Raw genomic sequence first — 20493 nt, 5'->3', positions numbered from 1 at the left:
ACTTTTCTAAGACTATAAATTACAGAACAGAGAATGACTTACAATGCTGGGGAAATGTCCTCATTAGGAGCTCCTATACCAAAGGTATCACAAGTCTGTTGTTGTAAGGCAGGGATGGGCATGAAGGGAAAGGGGGTGAGACTTGAAGGTCCCTTGCTTTTCCCTCTGTCTCTTAATAGGTGGCCTTTGGTAGCTGTCATCACTCAGTGGTCAACTTTCTGATCTCGTTCGGACTTGAGTTTGGTCCCTAGACATATGGTCTATCATCAGTCCTGTCCTAGCAGCTTTTCCAGCTAACGATGACCTGCCAGAGTTTGGCACAGCCTTCAGGAACCTAGTGTGACTCCCAGCTGACAAGAAGATACTAGAGAACTTTAATAATAAAGCTTAGCGTACATAATGGAGTACAGGGCTAATCTAAGCCCAATGTAACCATAGGGACTGACATAGATTTCCTGTCTTAACTAGGCATCTAACTGGTATTTTGGCCTGTCTGATCCCCTGGGCTTTGGGAGAAGACCCTGAGCATCCTCTCCATGACCTGATCTAAGTTCCATTCAAACTCTTCCAGTTCAAAGCTAGTGCTCCTTTTGGCCCCTCCCTCCAATTTCTATCACATTAAAAAGTCACCACAACAATAAGGGAAAGGTCATTTCTTCACACCTGTAGAACAGCTGGCAACAGGCTCACCCAGAGAACAGAGGCGCTTGTTCCCTCTATCTGGCCTTGGTGGTGATGGAGCGTCCTGGGAAGTCAGTGCAGAAGTGCCAACCCAGCTCTGGATGCCTTCAGGTGTTTCTGGTGGACTGGACTGGGGGATAGCTTCAGCACCTGGTGCTGCTGGTCATAAGTGAACCATGTTTGGCCCCTAGAGCTCTTCCACCCCTCTGCCCTCACCCATTTAGAATTCACAAACTAATAGATCAGAGTAGCAAAATAAATAGAAAGGGGACTTTCAGCAGTACAAAGGATCCCTATGGGCTGCATTTTGATTTAGAAAACCACATATTAACATCAGCTATGTTCTACTGTATTTTTATTTATTTTGCTAAATATTTCCCAATCACACTTTAATCTGGTACCTCCACACTGGAGAGTGTTTCATGCAGTCCACGGGCCATGCATTGGACACCTCTGCCTTAGAACATCTAGCCCAGATCTTAAGGTGGGGACTGCCAACCCCGGACAGATTTCAGGGGATTTATGAAATTGGATGGGAAACAAAATTACATCTTTATTTCAATATAACTGGTTTCCTTTGTAATCCTATGTATTTTGTTTTATGCATTTAAGAACATTATTCTGAGAAGGAATTCATAAGCTTCGACAGACTGCCAAAGGGGTTCAGGACACAAAAAAAGGTTAAGAATCTCTGAAATAGTCCCATCCCCTCAATGCCTATAAAGCTCTTTATTGTCATAGCCAAACCTAGGATGGAGCTCACAGGAGGGCAACCAAGACCGAGTGAGCTAGGAACTGTTGCCCACTGTGTTCCAGCCCTCTCTGCCCGTGGCACTATCTCCTTCAACTGGGGCCCTCCACTTACTCACCAAGTCCTGTCAAGTCCCTGGCCTTTGTCTCTGGTGGGTCTGCCTTAGCATCCTTGGGACCTGTACAGAGGGAACATTGAAAGCTGAGATACTGGGAAGAGCCAAGTTACTGCAGAGTGGGTCCTTCGAACATTAGTCCTGACCAGGGAGTGGGGAACCTCTCCAGCTGGTTTCTGTTTGAGGAAGAAGTCACAAAAGAGTCAGCTAGTCTCAAGTCCCCAGGAAAGCATTTAAGACCTGACAGCAGACACATCCTCTTATTTAGTCACTAGACTCCAACTCTATTCCTCTGGAGGGGGAGAGAACTGTATGTATTTGTGTGCCTGAGTGTATAGTTGAGCACATCTGCAGTTATGTCAGAAGATCACTTAGTAGGTCTACATACAGAGCTATCTTTCCTTGTATTCCTTAGTATCTTTGATCGCTAGTGCAGATGCCCTTACAACATCACAGCTCCAGCTCCTCAATAACTGGATAGATGGCCCTAGAGAGCTGCCAAACTGCTTCCAAGGCTCTCTAAAATTAGCTAGGCTAGTCCTCGTGTAAGAGACACACAGTCCATCACTGAGCCTGCCTGTCAGTCTTTCCCACCTAGTAGGACCAGTCAGATCTAACCCTTCTTTGGCAAGGCCTTTGAACATCCAGGCTCAGCGTCTATACACCCTCCCCCCATCTCCCAAGCATCAGAAGATGCCAGTGGAGATTCAGTCATGATAGCTAATGCTTATTTAGTACTTTACAGTTTAAACTGTGTTTTCCTCATGACAGGCATGGGTGGAAGGTAGCACAGGTATCATACTTATTTGACAAATGAGGAAACCAGGGCTCCCACAATTGAAGTGCCTGACTCCAGATCACATGACTAAGTGTCAGAGCCAAGATTTCTGTGTCCAAACCAAACCCAAGGCTCTCCCACTGTGGGAAGAGCCAAGCTCCCACACTTTGGGCCCTTTAAATAGCGATCTTGGCCAAGAAGTCAGGCCAAGGAATGAGACCAAGGGCTTACAATAGCACAAGCTAAGCTGTGAATGGAAGTCCCAGCTCAGGGCTCCGTGTCCTGCCCAACCCTGCTTGGGACAGCTGAACGGAGGGAGGAGCTAGGCAGTAGTAGAGGAGAAAGGATGCTAATACCAAGGTCATGTGGGGATCCTCACAGAACCCTCCCCCTGCCCCTGGGGCCTTCCCCAACTCCTAGTAGTCTGCTCCACCTGAGGAGAAATGAGGGGACACTGACTAGCTCACTTGCGACACTCAGTTCTCCAGGCACAGCCTTCGGGCCGTCAACGTCTTCATCTACCTCAGGCCCTCCAGAAGAGGGGCAGGGGGTTGGCATGTCAGGAGCTTCTTCCAGGTCAGGGGCAGAACAGGGATCAGCAGATGGCCCTATAAGAAGACAGCCTCTGTAAGCCCTGAACCTGCCATTGATGAGGACTGTCTGTTCACAAATCCACCTTTGCCTCCATTCAAGAATGGGTGTGTATCTGTCTAAAGGGCCTCAGTTTCGTTAGCTGTAATATGGGAGCTGAACTAGATAATCTCATTTATATAGTGCTTTAAGGATCGCAAAGTGCTTTACAATATGTCCTTTCATTTGAAGGTACCTCTACTCTTATTAGCTTCATTTTACAGAGGTGGAAACTGAGGCTGAGAGGATAGATGGCTTGGCCAGCCAGTAAAACTCCAAGATGGGATTTGAACCCAGGTTATTCCTGACTCTAATTTCAGCACTCTCTCCACTATACCATCTAACTGTCTCATCAACTAGACTTCACTTATTGGTGATGTCTTTGATGTAGGGGCTTTTCTATCACAGAAAAGGGCTCTCCTAGGCCAAGCCACAGGAGACAGACTACAAACAGTGCTGAAGAGTCCCAAAGACCACACAGGGATCCAGGAGATTCCATCCTTTCTACCTGCTCAGACCATGGCCACTGCACTGAAGGAAGCCCTGACTACAGAATACAGATCAGGGAAAGTAGAATTCTAATGTATCAGCATCATGTTAACATAATGCTCTGAGATGTGGAAAGCACTTTAAATACATTCTCCGGTCAGATCTTCAGAATAGCCCTGTGAAGTAGGTACTATAAATAGTATTAACCCCATTCTACAGATGAGCAAAGTGAGGCTGAAAGAGGTGCAATGCCCAGAGTCACAAGGCTAGAAAATGGCAGAGCTAGAACTAAAGCCCAGGCAGCCTTCTGACTCCACGTTCAACTCTTTGCACTCTATCATGAATAGATGAGATTCTAGTGTGCTAGCACCCATCCTTTCTCCACTTCATTGCCCTCTGAGCTCCCCCATTCTTACTCTCTGCCTCTCTCCTATTGACACTCACCTGTTTCACTGCTGTCAGAGGTGGGGAACCCATCAGTGGTCCCTTCAGGCACATCCTTCCCATGGAACCTGGGACTACAGCCTGAAGTCTCCTCTGCTTTCAGAGCTGAGACAAAAAACAAGGCTCAGCAAAACGAGAATGATTTACACAATTACCATAATACTATGTGGGTGACTAGGCGGTCTAGTAGATAAAAATCTGAATTTGAAGTCAAGAAGACCCCCAGTTCAAATCTTGTCTTAAATAATGGGCAAGCTGTGTGACCCTAAGCATAATACTTAACCTCTCTATTAGACTACTTTTCCTCATCTAGGCCTAGAATGTAGGCCAGTCTTGACCACTCCCATTTTACAGCAGAAAACTGAGGCAAGAAAATACAAAGACTGTTTGGAAATAGGTCAGTGATTCACCAACAGTTAGGAAGAGAGCTCATGGCTTTCCCCTACTTTACATATTTTTTCTCCTTTTCCCTTCTCTTAAAGAGAACAGTGTCCCCTCCCTTTCTTCCTCAATAAGAAATTCCAAAGATCACCTGCATTGAGAGCTTTCCAATCCCCAGGGTCAGTCCTCCTCTGGTCTTTGTTTGTTGTGGGGCTGTTGGTACTGCTTGTGAGGGGGCTGGGATTGTTGGCTTGAGGGATAGGCCCCCGAGGGATGGGGAAGAGGGAACACTCTGTCAACAGAAACCATACCCAGTGTCAGAGCTGGGGATGCCCCAATTTCTCTGCCTCATTTTTCCTCTCATCTCACTAAAGAGCTCACCCTTGAGACGAGCTCTCCACAGCTCAGGGTCCAACCTCTGATCTTCTCCCTCTGAACCACCACCACTGCTACTGCTGCTGCTGCTGCTGCTACTGCTGTGGCTGGAGCTGGGGCTAGAGCTGGAACTAAGGCTGGGGCTAGCCAAACAGGTGAAACGCAGGGGCCTCATGGCCAAGATCCCCCTCAATGAGTTTTCCAGACATCGAAGTGGAGAGGGCTTGGGGGCTGCCCCTGGGAAAACAAGAAGGGGCAAAAATCATTGGCTTGCTTAGAAAACAGGTGTGCTCATACAGAAGGTGGTGACCAGAGCCCAGGACCTGCAGTCTATCAAAGGCCCAGGCCTCCACAAGTGCCAGTGATGAGTCCAAGGAAGAGATGGGATGGGGATACAAAGAAATACCACAGCTCCTCTTCCCCATCACCATCTTCCTGTCTTTAGTAGATCTTTTACTGGGCCTAAAGCTGGAGGAAATTATTCTGTTAAATTAGATCAGGCTCTCCTTGTTGGCCAGAGGGAACGCAAGGGAATTCAGCCAATGCCTTAGTTTCTCCCACAGAGAAGCCTCTGGAGGCTTGCTAAGAACAGCTAAAGAAGTCACACTTAAGGCCACAGAATTTAGAACTGAGACTTTTGTCTTTATATCTCTAGTTCATGGTATAACCTGGCACAGAGTAGACATCTAATAAATATCTGATTGATACATTTTAAAAAGTAGAGCCAGTGGGGCAGTTAGGTGGTGCAGTGAATAGAGCCTTGGCCCTGAAGTCAGGAGGACCAGAGTTCAAATCTGATCAAAGACACTTGACATTTACTAGCTGTGTGAACTTGGGCAAGTCACTTAACCACAATTTCTTTGCCTTCCCCCCTTAAAACAAAACAAAATAAAAAACAAACTCCAAGTTTCTGGGGCAGCTAGGTGACACAGTGAATACAGCACCAGCCCTGGAGTCAGGAGGACCTGAGTTCAAATCCAGCCTCAGGCACTTAACACAAAAAAAACTAGCCATGTGACCTTGGGCAAGTCACTTAACCCCAACTGCCCTCCAAAAAAAAAATAGAGCCAGAGTGGATGTTGGAGATTATCTGGCCCATTTTACAGATGAGGAAAATGAGGCCCAGAGAAATCATTGTGATTTGCCCAAGGTCATATGGCTAACAAGAAGGCATCTGAGTGGCACAGTGGATACAGCACTGAGCTTAGAGTCAGGAAGACCTAAGTTTAAATCTTACTGCAGGTATTTACTAGCTGTTTGACCCCAAGCAAGTCATTTGACCTGTCTGTAGTTTCCTCATCTGTAAACTGGGAATAAAAGGACCTACCTCATAGTGTCACTGTGAGGTTCAAATTAAGTAACATGAAATACTTCGCAAACCTTAAAGCACTAAAGCTAGATATTACTATTACTTCTACTGCTGCTGCTATTATTAAATGGCAAAGCTAAGATTCAAACCCAAATGTTCTGACTCAAAATTCAGGGTTCTCCTGACTGTACCACACAGTTCTTTTTTTGTAATTTAATATTTTATTTTTTCCCCAGTTACATATAAAAACAATTTTTAGCATTTATTTTTTAAAGTTTTTGAGTTCCAAATTCCCTCCACTCTCCCCTTCACTGAGAAGGCAAGCAATCTGATACAGGCACCACACAGTTCTTAAGCATCCTTCACTTTACACAATTACCATCATTCAAAGCTCTCTAAGTTTTCTTGCTAAACTTTCAGAATGGTTACAGTTGGTAGTCAGGGAGGAAAAATAGAGAGAGAGGGGCATGGGGTGCAGGAAGCCCTATTTCATCTTTCAATTCTTTTTTAAGAGGGAGCCCTGTTGGCAAGGAAATGTAGTAGAGATCAATATTGTCCTCAAGAAGAGCATATTCTAAAGGAGCCACTAGGGTACGCATACAAAGAAATCTAAGTTCACCTTCCCCAAGGCATTTCCAAGGCCCTGCTTCAGTTATCTTGTCTCTGTTTCCAGTCTGGTGGTGAGCAAAGGAGCTGTAGATTCTGGTCTGTGGGATGCCAAGGTTCAGACTCTCAGAGGGTACTTCCTTTCCACCTTGCCTCGAACAGAAAGAGTCATGGGGCTCACCCCCCAGTCCTGTTTGCAACAAGAAAGTCAGATCTGTTGGCTCCATTCTCAGCCTCTAAGTTTAAAAGGATACAAGTGTGTTGATTCCAGAGAACTAAAGATTAAACCTACTACCTATATCTTCTGTGAGAGAGGTAGGTGATCAACTTAAAGTGAAGAGACATATATTTTAGACATGGCCAATGTGGGAATTTGTTTTGCTGTACCATGCATATTTGTTATGAGGATTTTGTTTTCTTTGTTTTAAAATTTTTTTAATGGAAAGGAGGGAAGGAGTGAGAAGGTGAGAAAATCCATGAAAAGTAATTAGAAAAAAGCAATAATTTTTTTAAAAAGGTTAGTCATAGTCTCAGGGGGCTCTGGCCCCTAGAATCTTCCAGGATACTCTTTGCTTCTAGACATGGCTCTTTTTATTCCCCTGGGAAATGGGCCAGGACATTTGGGAGTGAAGGAATAGCACAGCCAGTCCTGCCAATTCACCCAGAATTAAAAGAGACTTAGTTGGTAAGCACAGGGGCCACTGATGCTGCTGAAGGCTTAGAACCCAGGCCTGAGGTGCTTTGTGATAGAGCTGAAACAGCCCAGCATAAGAAATGATGAAGAATTCAGAGAAACATGGGGGCCCTGCAGAAAGTTGTTGGGAGCAAAGAAAACAGAGTCTAAAGAATGAACAATTACTACAATGATGTAGATAAAGGCAGCATAGAAAGTCAACAAAACCAGCACCGGTCAATGTTAGTACCACGCTGGCAAAATTAAAGGACACACTCATTCTGCTTTGGCAGGAAAGAGTACTGGCCCTGGGGGTAGAGGATCTGGCCACATGTCCCACTTGTGACATTTCCTATGTGCTCTCGGGCAAGTCACTTTAGGGGACCTCAGTTTCCTCTTCTCCAAAATGGTTAAGTAGTAGGCTGGCTCAAGTTAGCCACAAACTCCTAATGGTTCAGTCTCACTCAGGTTTGAATGACAAATCTTTTGAAATGGAATTTTTCTCCTCTTAAATTCTGGACCAGATCACAAGTCTCTGAAAGAGAAGAGTTCACTTCAGCAAGTGTTAGGACCTCCCTTCCCCTGATCCCATAGACATAAGTGCACACGAGCTCACACACACACACACACACGCACACACGCGTAATCTCTGGTTTACCTTCCTTGTCTAAAGCCCAGCTCCTGGGTTCCACTCTTCTCGATACCCCATCCCCTTCTGGGGCCAATGATGACACAGGCTGGCTGAGGTGGGGCCTGTTTGTGGAGATCTCTTTGAGACAGTTCTCCAGGCCCTGGAGAGGAGAGCTCCCAATTGGACTTGCTGCAGAAACCAAACAATCTCAGCTCTAGTTATGCAGTTTGGAATCTGAAAATCTTGGGCCTTTGATCCCCCAAATCTCTGCCCAGGCTGGCAGGAGTTCACAAGCACATGGCCAAGCATCTTCGTCAAACCGGGGTCAAGTAGCACCAAATGTCGTTGTTAGTCCTGGCTTCATTTTATAGACAGTGCACATTATCAAATATTTATTAAATACCTACGGCATTCAGGGCACTGTACTCAGTACTGGTAGAGATAGAAAGTTTAGGTAAGAAGTGTCTCTGCTATTTAAGAAATTTACAATCTGTTAGAGGAGTAAGGCATCAAATAGAGGAGTCTGTAACAGACACTGTTACCTAGTAAGTGCCTTAGAGTGTTAGTTACAAAGTGAAGTGCACTGTCTGAGGAAAGAAAGGTTGTTAACCACAGAGGGATCAAAGGCTTTCTGGATGAGATGGGCTTTGAAAGGTGAGCTAAATTCAACAAATGAGGAGGGAAGCAGAACACTCCTGGCCTAGGAAACGATGTGAGCAAAGGTAGAAAACCATAATAGTCTGGTCTATGCTGGGCAGGAGTTGGGGAGCAGGGGGCGAACAAACATAGTGGTGGAGGGAGAAATGTAGAGCATATTAAGGGAGAGTCATACCAGGTTTGGGAAGGCCTGAAAGGACAGAGGAGTTTGAGCTTTTCTAAGCAGAAAAACTAGATTAGATCTAGGTGGCTCAGTAGATAGAGCACTGGACCTGGAGTGAGGAAAACCTGAATTCAAACCTCGCCTCAGACACTACTTGTGTGATCCTGGGCAAGTCATTTAACCTCTATCTGCCTTAATACACTGGAGAAGGAAGTGGCAAACCAGTATATTTGCCAAGAAAACTCTCTGGGTAGTATTGGCATGCTGTGGTCCACAGGGTCATAAAGAGTTGGACAGCACAATGAATGTTAAGCAGCATAATGAATGGAGCGCTGGCCCTGGAGTTGGGAGGAGCTGAGTTCAACTCTGGCCTCAGACACTTGCTGTGTGACCTTGGGCAAGTCACTTAACCCCAATTGCCTTACCTCCCCCCCTCCCAAAAAAAAAAGAGTCAGACAGGACAGAACGACAGCAAAGACTTAGTTATTTGAATTATACTAAAATTTTGTATATAAGAGGTTGTTCTGGCAGTGATATGAAGGACAGATTGGAGTAAGAAGCGAATTATGGTAGAAAAACTTGTGAGGCAGTATGATAATAGTAGAAATAGCATGGTATTTAAAGCGAGAAGACCTGAGGTTAAATCTACTTTCTATTACTGGCAGTGTGATATTGTCAAGATACCACCTCCCTGGGCCTCAGTTTACTCATATGTAAAAGGAAGGGGTTGGACAAAATGATCCCTTCCAGATAAATAGTCTACGATTTTTTTTTTGAGAATTCAGGCAAGGAGTAATGAGGGCCAGTGGGAACAGAGAGTAAGGGATGGATGGCTGGGAAAGAAGTTGTAGAAAGTGGAATCTACAGAATTAGGTAACTATTTGTGTACTGGTATTGAGGGAAAGGGAAGAGTCAAAGATAACCGTGAGCCTTCAAATAAGGGAAAAAGGGCAAATAATAGTGGTATTATGAATAGAAATAGTAAAATTGGAAGGAAGAACAGGTTTAGGAGGATAATGACCTCAGACTGTAACACACTGAGTTTGAATTATTTGGAAGACATCCAGGTGGAGATACTCTGCAAACAGTTGGGTTTACATAGATCTATGGGTATGGAGGACAGATGAAGAATCAAGACTTAAGAAAATATCTGAGACCCATCTAAATGTTAGTGGTTCAACGTGCTTTGGGAGTGGATGTGACTGCCAAGAGAGAAGAGAGTCAAGCAGAACTTCTCAGGAAACAAACTGAAAGGCTGGAAAAAAGAAGAGGAGACTGTGAAGGAGACATGAATGGAATAGAAGACAGGAGAGAATGGTGTGTCTCTGAAGCTAAGGGGGGCCCGGGAAAGGGAGAAAGGATCTAGTGGCAGGAAGTGGTCACAGTGGATGAGAACTAACAAAAAGGCCATTGGACTTGGCAATTAAAAAGTAATTGGCTGCAATCTGGAATTATACAAATAAAATTACTCTGACCCAGAAATTCCACTTCTATACCTCAAGGAGGTCAGTGATAAAAAATGAAAAGAAAAAAGAGGGTCATTGAGGTGTCTTTTTTTTTTAATTAAGAGAAGAATATAAAAAGAAGGCCAGAAAGAAGCACAAACAAGCAAGACAGCTTTGAAAATTCCAAGCTGAACTTATATACTTAAAAAGAAAAGGAAGCTATTCATAAGAGAGATCTAAAGTTTCATGTACAATTTTTTTTTGTTCACCATAAATTAGGAAGACCTATAAAAGTAAATTTAAAAAAAATTCATTAGTTGAACTATCTTGGTCCTTTGTTGTTGTGTCATTTCAGTCATGTCTGACTCTTCATGATTCCCATTTGGGGTTTTCTTGGCAAAGATACTAGAGTGGTTTGCCATTTCCTTCTCTAGCTCATTTTACAGATGAGGAAACTGAAGCAAGCAGGGTTAAGTGACTTGTCCAGGGTCACATAGCTAGTAAGTGTCTGAAGCCACATTTGAACTCAGGTATTCCTGGCCTCCTTTCTGACTATTCCTAGCTCTATCCACTGTACCTAATCTTGGTCCTAGAGAATTGATAATGATTCCTTCCTCATCTCAGTAGAAAGGCAGAGACTATGGATATAGAATGTGGTATGTGCACTGTTAGATACTATACTCTGTCAGTCAATTCTGCTTAAAAGTTTTTGTGTGTTTTTTTAAATACAAGGAAAAGTTCACTGCAGGGGGAGGGTTAAAGGGAAATTTTTATAACTTTAGAACAAAGGCAAAAAAAAAGCACTGAGGAGTTCTTGTTCAGGTACTGGTTTGGACTGGATGGCCTCAGAGGTCCTTTTCTAGCTCTGAGGTTCTGTGATTTTTGATTCTCAAGAAGTGCCAAAGACCTGTTTGAATGAGATTATAGGATGTGATTTTGTCTGAAATAGGAAGCAAGAGACTAAGGTAGTGAAACTTTAAAGTGGAAGGATATGGGATCAAGGATAAGTAGAAGGCAAGGGAAACTAAAGAGGGGAATAAAGACCAGGAGATGAAGGATGGCTTGCTATAAGGGCAAGGGTAGGTTCAGTGTGAACTAGGAAGTGGGAGACACAGAAGGATAAGAAGTAGGATCTGGAAGTTGGAATTTCAAAATTTTGAACCTTATAATCGGTGCAATCCCCAGAGACAATGAGGTCTAAGGTCCAACTGGGTTAGTGTGTAGCTTAAGTGAGGCATAAATGGAAGTCATTAGAGTGGAGGAGGTTAAAGAATTGTGTGGTCGAACTATTAGAGCAGTTGCCAATCTCAATACTTATGCCTGATCTCCCAAGGATAATAGCAGGGGATGGGGAGCAAGGAACACAGAGCACAGGAGTCAGGTGGTGCTCAAGTCCCTGAATGAGCTGGGGGTCATTAGATGGCAACAGCAAGGGTAGCAGTACAAGTGAATCGTATAGACTTTGAAAGAGACAACCTGCCTGAGGGATGGTTTCTGGAAGTGGCAGTGGAGGTCAGTGAGAGTGGCTCTGTGAGATGAAGAGTGGACACAGGAATGAACTCTGAAAGAGAAAGCTGCAAGGAATATGGCATCCTTGGGGCAGAGGCAAGTTCTGGTGAGACTCTAGTGGGGGAGAAGAGCCTTACTGGAGAAATGGAAACTCCAGAGTCACCTTTGGTCCTGTTGTTTACAGCCTTTAATGGGCAGCTGGATTAGACTGGAAACTCCTTGTGGGCAGGAAGTAATTCTGTTCCTCACTCAGTTCAAGCACTCCCTAGATAGCTGTGCCTTGTCAATTAGGTGAAACACTACCCCATGACAGGGACAGGGAAAGAGATGGAATGAGTCCTCGAAGTCCTTCCTCACCAGATGATCAAAACCACTCCTACCTCTCCCAGCTCGTCTCCCACCCTCACCGCATCTGAACAACTGAAGACACAGCTAGGAGGTCCAGCTCACCTTCCCTGCACCATCGACCCCGGCTCCCTTCTGGGCTTCTGAGATCCAGGTCCCCATCTGTGCTGCTGGCTGATGAGAAGCTATTGGGGGTGTTAAGGAGGCCCAAGTGGCGAACAGAGAGGTCCTTCACACAGCCATGTGGCCCCAGTGAAGAGGGAGAACCTGTGGTCACCGCTGTGTGGAAAAACACCATCATCATCAAGGTTTTGGTCCAGGAATAATCTTTAGTGATCTGCCCAGGTGAAAACTCCCTCCCAGAGTGGGAGAAACAGGGACTAGATACATACTGAAGGACCCTCAGCAATGCATGAAGATGAAATGGCTTAGCTATGTCTATTCCAGATTCCCAGATTCAATTACAATCTAGCTTACAAAACCAGTCCAGCGTCACGGGGTCAGGACCTAGAGGACACCTAGTCCATCCTCATCATTTTACACATGAGGAACTTTAGAGAAGTGAAGTCACAAAGAGCATAGCTGGGGCCAAATCCAGGTCCTCTGACCTCCAATCAGCCATGCTTTCTACTGTACCACTGTCAGGGACAATCCAAAGAACAGCAGAGAAGCCAGTTACTTCAGTGGTACTGTTTGATCCCTGGCTCAGAAGAGCTCTGACAGCTGCCACAGGGCCTACAAGTCCCTTTAGTCACTTCTTTCAGTGAAGGCATTGAAGGCCACTGTTAACATGTGACTGCTGCTTGGATGAGGTAACCTGCTAACCCACTTGTACTCTTTCTTATACTCAGCAAGCACTCATTTACCAAGTTCACAGCAGAACACTGAAGGCCCTGTGAGGCTGGAATGGGACAGATGCCTTTTGATGAGAGGAGCCTGTGGGGTTGTCTGGGGAGGGTAGGCCTGTGTAGGGCACCCTAGTAAGGCAGGGGAAGCCTCCCTTTGTAGGATCATTGCATCAGGGACCCAGAGGAGGACCCTGGGGATGTGGTGGGGACTGAGGTTTTGCTGGGGTGTCCCAGTTAGGATCAGACAGGCCTCTCTCTCCTTCATCTCTTAATATCTCTCACTGCTTCTATGACAAGCACCACACTCTTACCTTCCACGTTCCACTTCCGGGCCCGTGGATCAGACCTTCGCTGAACTGTCTCCATCTGTCCAGGGTTCAGGCACCAGTAGTTGCTCATTGGCTGGGGTTGTAATGATCTGCTCATGGGGATGTCCTTCAGATAGGTTTCCAGGGCCTCCAAGGGTGAGCTCTGGGCACTGCCAGCTGGGACAAGAGACATCCCTATACAACTGTCATCATCAGCAAGGTACCATGGGTGCTTGACACCATCCCAGACTCCAGGCCTCGACATAAGGACCACAAGGAGAACTTGGCCCTGGGGAAGCCAGTTTGTAAGGGAATGCCCTTACAGGCAATACTGACTCTCCTATCTAATAATGCAGGGAAGAGCCCCATGCTCAGCTCTGGGACAAGGACTAAGAAGATGGGGGACTTTAGCTTCATATTAGTCATTAAATCATTACAAAAAAGAAGGCTGTGAAAACAACCAGCTTGTTGGAGCAAAGGAGTAGGGAATAGCTGAATATGAAAGGAGTGAAAAAAGGCAACAAGAACTGTCTTTAGGTCCTTAGAGAATCACTCCATCAATGGTTTCTAGATTTTCTCCATCTCAATGAATCAGAACAAAAGCTCCTTAGAGATTATCTAATCCAATTCCCTCATTTAGTAATTTGCCCAAGGTCTCACAGTTACTAGGTGACAGAACCCAGGTCTGCTGGCTTCCAGGCCAATACTCTTTCTGGTTACATCATGTTCTGTCTTCACTTAAGATTAAGCCAGAAGTGGGCTTAATGTGCAGTATGAGGGATCTGGGTTAGAGATTGGGGTGCACTTCATAACATAGAGATTCTTTACCACTGGAATATGCAAATGTCCTTCCTGTGACGCTAGGTTTGCTCTTTCTCAAGATAAAGGTAGAAACCAGAAAATTTGTGGAGAGCTTTCAGAGCCAAAAGTCTCTGGGATTCTCAAATAACTAATAAATTATCAGAAAATTAAAGACAGGCTTTATTTCCAGGGAAGAGGGACCAGTTCTTTCTCTATATACTCTCAGAGTAGTTGTGAGCAGGAAGATGGGTTTACAGAGATGTTTACTGAGAGTTTACAGACCTGACAGACAAGGAAAATGATGCACCCAACCCAGACTAATGCGCTTCCACCCTGCCTCCTGTTGCACGAGTGCCCAGGGCTCACCTTGGTTCATTGGGGTCCAACCTGGCACTTCTGGCTCCCCAAGGTTCCCATCACTCTCCATGCTGCTACTAGTGGAAGAGCCATGGCTAAGTGCACTGAGCTCACAGGACACAGGAGTGGGCGTGTCAGGGACGCAGCTCTGAGGGCTCTGGGCCCAGGCATCCTCAATGGTTCCTTCCATCTTAACTGCAAAAGAATCGTGTGTTTAGAGCTAGGATAGAACTTGGAGGTCATCTAATCTATAATGCCTTCATTTTAGGTTCTGCACTAATGCACAGAGGCACACCCCTATCACCCTACAACAACCCAAAAAAGGGAAATGAGGGAAACAAGAAGATTTAAACCGAGATCCTGGAATCTGAAGTCAGTTTTTTCCACTGGCATGAATATACTGACCTATAGTTTGCAGATTCCATTCTTTCCTTTAAAAAAAAAAATCAGCAGATTTTCCTTTCTCTGTTCCCTGGTTCTACTTCTCTATCATTTTTAAAAGATTCCTGACTGTGACTCAGGATTACGTCTGCCAGTTCTGCTGCTGTTAAATGTAGTTCCTCTAGGTCTGGTGACGTGAACTCATCAAGGGCATCAAGCTGCTCTCACTGGTCCCTACTGCTTTTGGCTAACAAACTCCCTATTAGGCATTTGTTCCATCCTTTCCAGCCTGAACATCACTCTCCTTGGCAGAGAAAACAGATGCAAAATTAATGTTGAACAGTTCTCTCTTCTCTGCAGTTTAGATGACCGTCCTACCTATGCCAGAAGCAGCGCTTTCACTTCTTTTCCCCCAAAACACTGAAAAAAGCTCAAATTCTTGTTCTTAGCTTTCCCAGCTCAACTCAGTGGTCACCCTACCTCAGTCTCTCCCCTCTCCAGTCCAATCTCCCCAACATTACAGAAATAAGGGATAAATCTGTGTCACTCCCCTACTCAACCACTTTCAGTGGCTCCCTAGGATAAAATACAAGCTCCTTAGTATGGCACTTAAGTCCTTCCTCAATCTAGTTCCAATTAAACCTTCTAGCCTAATTTCACATTACTTTACATCCTAACCAAATCACCACTAACAGCTCCCCAAACTTGCACATTGAAAGTCATTCTACATTCCTGAAATGAACTCCCTTCTCCATATCTATCTTGTGGAAACCTTATCTTCCTTTAAGACTCAGTTCAGATAACACCTTCCTGAAGCCTTCCCTTATTCCTTCTACCCTAATGCCTCACTTCAGGTGAAAGTAACCTCTCTCCTCAAGTTTTCCTGGAGAACTATGTCTGAAAATTTTCTTGATCTCCTCATCATTTCCTTACCTTGTATTATACTTACCAATTAATCAATAAGCATTTGTTAAATACCTACTATGTGCAGGTACTATATTAAGTACTAGGGGTTCAAAAAAAAGACAAATGGCATTCCCTGTGCTCAAGGAGCTTACAATTTAATAGGGGAGACAATACACAAATATATGCAAGGCAAACTGAATGCGGGATAAATAGGAAATGATTAACAGGGGGAAGGTCCTAGAATGATAGGGGTTGGGGAAGGCTTCCTGTAGAAGGTGGGATTTTAGTTGGGACCTAAAGGAAGTCAGGTAGGTCAGGAAGTAGAGTAGAGGAGGAAGTGTTCCAGGCATGGGGGACCCCCAGAGCCAATTCCTGAGTGGAGAGGAGTGTCTTGTTTAAAAAACAACCAGGAGATCAGTGTTACTGGATGCAAGAGTACATGTATACACTTATCTTCTCTGCATATATATTATACTTTTCCACTGCCTTCCCCAATCTAGAAGTAAGAGGCTGTATCAAATTTAATATTTATATCTCCCAAAGCTAGCTCAGTGTCTTGTATCTATGTAGAGTGGGCATTATGTAAAAGTTTGTTGAACTGAATTGTAGAAAGAACCATTAAGGCAGAGCCAACTTCTCAACTCTTGCCCACAGCCCAAAAGTCTCTTCTCCAGCTTTCCCTAACCTCCTCTGTTGGCTGTTGGCCCTAAGCTTGGCCACAAACTGTGGTAACTGCTATGAGCAGACTCAGGAAAGAAACAAGTGTATTTATTTGACATTTTAATTAGCCATCAGTCCTAAAGCAGTATGACCTGAGGCTACAGCAGATGCTGAGTTCTTCTCCTACTCCCAAACCTGAAACTTGAAAAGACACAGAAAATCCTAAATAAAATCACCAGCTTTCATCAACTTTGCAAGTCAACTTGCACTCTCGTTCTCACCTCATTAACACATTAGTTTATACTTGCTAACATCCTCACCCAAAGATTCCTCTTGTATTATCTCATTTATTAGGAGAAATGGATTCCAATGCTCTCTACTGCTATGTAGCTACAATTGAGCTGCTGTCCATTAGTAAATGGAAAAGGTTGGTGATGCAGAGTTCTCTCCTTCATCCCACTGTAGAATGAAAATAATCATAGAATCAGAGATAGGAGCTCAGAGCTCACCTAGTCTAGTGCCTATCCAAAAATATTCCAACAAATGTTGATCCAGCCTTCACTCAGAAGCCCCTAGAAAAGTACTGTATAGTACAGTACTATGTAGTATAATATGGCATGGCATGGCATGGCATGGCATGGCATGGCATGGTATGGTATGGCATGGTATGGTATGGTATAAAAAGCATATAAGCTGGAGTCAGAGGACCTGAGTTTGAATCTCAGGTCTTCTACTTACTTCCTATGTGTCTGTAGGGAAGTCACTTAATCTCTCTGTGCCTCAATTTCCTCACCTGTAAAATGAGGAAGTTGAGCCTCTAAAGTTTTTTCCAGTTCTCATCCTATGGGGAAACTCACCACCCTACAAAGCAGACAATTTCATTTCCAGTTGACTTTAATTCATAGAATCATAGGTGCAACTGAGATCCACTGAGGCTGAGTGAACCATCCAAGATTGCACAGCTAGCAAACATCTCAGTCAGAAGTTGAAGCCAGGTCCTCATCCTCCATCTCCGGCACTCTCCACCAGGACACCAGAGGCTGGCCAGTTTGGCCACCTTCCATCTCCTCTGCCACTGCCCATCTCTCTACACCAAGAAAAGCAAGCCTCTGGGCACAGACCTTCAGAGACCCTGCCCCGACACACACATTCTGGGCATAGTTAATCTACTCAGTTTAGGAATTCACCCTGTGCCTGATTTGCCCTAGATTAGAGAGTGAATGAGTCAATTCTCCCTCAGTCCAGCCAGCCCCTAGTCCAGGCTTTGTCCCATTCAGATGTCACACACCAGGGCTTAATCAGTGCAGGCATCCTACCACCGACCTCAATGTCACCTGTGTACCTCCCCCAACCCCTAGCTTTTCCCTTCTCTTTCAGAGGACAATACTTAAGTAAATTTACCACTGCTGTTGCAAACAATCCCTGTTATTGCCCAGAGCAGACCACAGCTCCTTCCCCAGTCACCAATATGTCATAACCCCCAATCCAAGAGTTTTTCATCTTTTTTTGTGGGAGTCTTTGGCCGACTGGTGAAGCCTAAGGACCCTTTCTCAAATAATATTTTTAAATGCATACAATAAAATACATAAAATACAAAGAAAACCAATTACACTGAAATACAATTTTCAAAATACTTAAAAACAAAAACAAGTTCACATGTGGAATATAAGCTTCTTGAGTGCAAGGAGTGTCAAACTTTTGTATTTCTCTCCCCCACCGAGCACAGTTTATGGCATATAGCAGTGATATCAAACTCAAATACAAACAGCAATATATTGACTTAGAAAGCCACAAATTAACATTGCCTGTGTTTTATTATATATTCTTTTACTTTGTTAAATCTTTCCCAGTCACATTTTAATCTGGTTCAGCCCACAGGGGACATGTAGCCTGGGTCACATGTCTGACACCTTGGACACACCAAAAGCTCTTAACAAATGTTTGCTGATCGATTTCTACCAAATTATGCTGCTACTTGTAAGTTTTCTAAAAAATACTGAACTGAAGCATGGCACCCTGGAATTTCCAACCCTTCATTTGGGTAAACCTTCCTGGGTCATGGAGAACAAATTTAATCCCCTTTCCACATAAAACAGCAAGTGAAAAACGGGGGTTGGAGAAGAGAACTTAATGCAAGTTAATTAAATGTGCTCATACAGTCCAGAGTCAAACATCAATAATTCTGGGATTTTCCATGCCTTGATTCCCATCTCTAAGTGCCAGTGTCTGACCACTGACTGAACAAATATGTTGTTGTTTCCCTTTTCTTTATGTCATGTCTCTCTTGTTGAATTCCCTGTGAATTCCTGGAGGTCAGGGCCTGGGCTTTCTCATTCTTAATTTCCATCACAACTCCTAATACAGGAGTGGAACACGACAGAACACGAGGTATTCTCTGAGTGCTTATGATGTGCCTCTGTATTTACTTGGTTAGATGCATATGACATACAGGCTCCAAATTGGGTTCACTCTTAGCCCTAGATAGCCCTCGAAGAGCACTAAGGATCACTAATCTAGGGTAGGTACAGGCCTATTTGGAGGAAGGAAAACAAGCATTTCAGGAACTGGAAGAAAACAAGCATTTATTAAATGCCTGTTAGGTTCCAGACACTGTATGTGACTTTACAAACATTACCTTGCTGATCCTCACAACAAACCTAGGAGGTGGTGCTATTTTATTATCTTCATTTTACAGTTAAGGGAACTGAGGCAGACAGTTTAAGTGATTTTCCCAGGGTCACATAGCTAGAATGTGTCTGAGTCTGAATTTGAACTCGGTCTTCCTGACTCTAGACCCAGCACTCTACCGCCCCTCCACATGCTGCCAGGCCAAGGTTTATATGAATGATAATCCACCCCTTACCTCCAGAATCCTTCTGCCAAGTGCCTGGACCATTTCTCTGCTGCTGTACCCCTCCTCCTGGGAGGCCAGCACATCTGGCTTCAGTTTCTGGAATTTCTTTCAGACAGTTCAGCAGGCCCTGGAGTGGGGAATTCTCTGAAATGGTTTCTGCCTTCACTAAGGGAAGAAAAAAGAGGCTTTTAGCCAAAACTCCACAGGCACATTCTTTGGCTATGTGACCCTCAGTCACAGGGACTGTAGAGTGTGAAATGGGAAGTTACAGGAGTTGGGAGTGGGGAAGAGTCTAGGGCTGGGATCTGGAGACCTGGGTTCTAGTTCTAGCACTCCTAGTAAGTTACTGCCTGGTCCTGTGGGAAAGTCAATATCTAAGTTCGTCAACTTCCATGCGCCTCAGTTTCCCCATCTAAAAGATAGTAAGAACAATACCAGTCCTTGCTCCACAGGGTTATTTGCTGGGGATGAAGCTGGAAAACAGATATAATAGTGTGACACAAAGTTAAAAGGAAGATGGCATCATAAATGATACATGGAGGTCTGGGGCAGCAGGCTGGTGAGGCTGGAATTTGGATAGTTCTCCTATGCCTGGGAGCCAAAAATTAACTACCTTACTTTAGTCAATGTCATTTCCTCTGCAGACCTTGATATGTGTGTATGTAGTACATATGTATGTACATGTGTGTATGGAGGTATATACAAACTATATTCTGTTTTTCCAGACCTGTGACTTAATTTGGTATATGTAACTCCTGGTGAAGAAACTCCCTCCACCAAGGCATATCTGTACCTGCTCCATAACTTACAGAGTTTCTTGAGTTTCCTTGGGCTCCGAGAATTCAAGTCAGACCAGAGTCAGACAGACAGTATGTGTCAGAGACAGGATTTAAACCTAGGTGCTTCCTGACACCAAGGTCAACTCTCTTTCTCACAAGCTTCCCTGACTCTCATGAATGTAAAGTATATATTTTATATTACCCCGTGTTTCCCCGATAATAAGACCTATCCCGAAAATAAGCCCTCCCCTTACTGTGTAAGATTCCTCTAAAATAAGCCCTCCCCCGAAAATAAGCCCTATTGAGATTGCTACTGTAGTGAAGGTGATCCCCTGCACTACACGCTACATTATGGTACCCTCTGTATGCACCGTCTCCCCCCCTCCCCCCCGGGGTGAAATGCACAATGCACGCCGCGCTCCGAGCTGCATCCAATCAGAGCTGCAGCAGTGAGCGCGTCATCCTGTTCTTCCCCAGTGATTTGCTTATTGAATAAAGGTACATTTTTTTGTTCACATTTACCTGTTTATTAAAATTGCTGTCAATGTTCATTAAAATAAGCCCTCCCCTGAAAATAAGCCCTCTGGTGTTTTTCTGTCCAAAAAATTTAATAAGAC

General features: G+C 44.5%; 1 protein-coding gene across 1 annotated transcript in view; it reads right to left on the bottom strand.

Moving 5' to 3' along the window:
* The window catches only part of KRBA1 (KRAB-A domain containing 1), a 48878-nt gene that overhangs the window by 6105 nt on the left and 22280 nt on the right, over positions 1 to 20493 (bottom strand). The window contains exons 10-21 of the mRNA XM_069083057.1: positions 19107 to 19262; positions 14306 to 14491; positions 13142 to 13315; positions 12088 to 12261; positions 7891 to 8052; positions 6573 to 6749; positions 4651 to 4881; positions 4421 to 4561; positions 3889 to 3993; positions 2793 to 2933; positions 1551 to 1610; positions 664 to 837 (exon numbers count right to left, since the gene is read on the bottom strand). Of these exons, the coding sequence (XP_068939158.1) occupies positions 664 to 837; positions 1551 to 1610; positions 2793 to 2933; positions 3889 to 3993; positions 4421 to 4561; positions 4651 to 4881; positions 6573 to 6749; positions 7891 to 8052; positions 12088 to 12261; positions 13142 to 13315; positions 14306 to 14491; positions 19107 to 19262 (1881 nt within the window). The remainder of the gene's footprint in view (positions 1 to 663; positions 838 to 1550; positions 1611 to 2792; positions 2934 to 3888; positions 3994 to 4420; positions 4562 to 4650; positions 4882 to 6572; positions 6750 to 7890; positions 8053 to 12087; positions 12262 to 13141; positions 13316 to 14305; positions 14492 to 19106; positions 19263 to 20493) is intronic.

The sequence above is a fragment of the Petaurus breviceps genome, unplaced genomic scaffold, assembly GCF_028583685.1.
Source record: "Petaurus breviceps papuanus isolate PSGF00001 unplaced genomic scaffold, PetGlider_PUasm1.0 115, whole genome shotgun sequence".
Taxonomy (NCBI): Eukaryota; Metazoa; Chordata; class Mammalia; order Diprotodontia; family Petauridae; genus Petaurus; species Petaurus breviceps.
The sequence above is the reverse complement of the archived record's forward strand: the minus strand, read 5'-3'. Positions and strand labels throughout refer to the sequence as shown.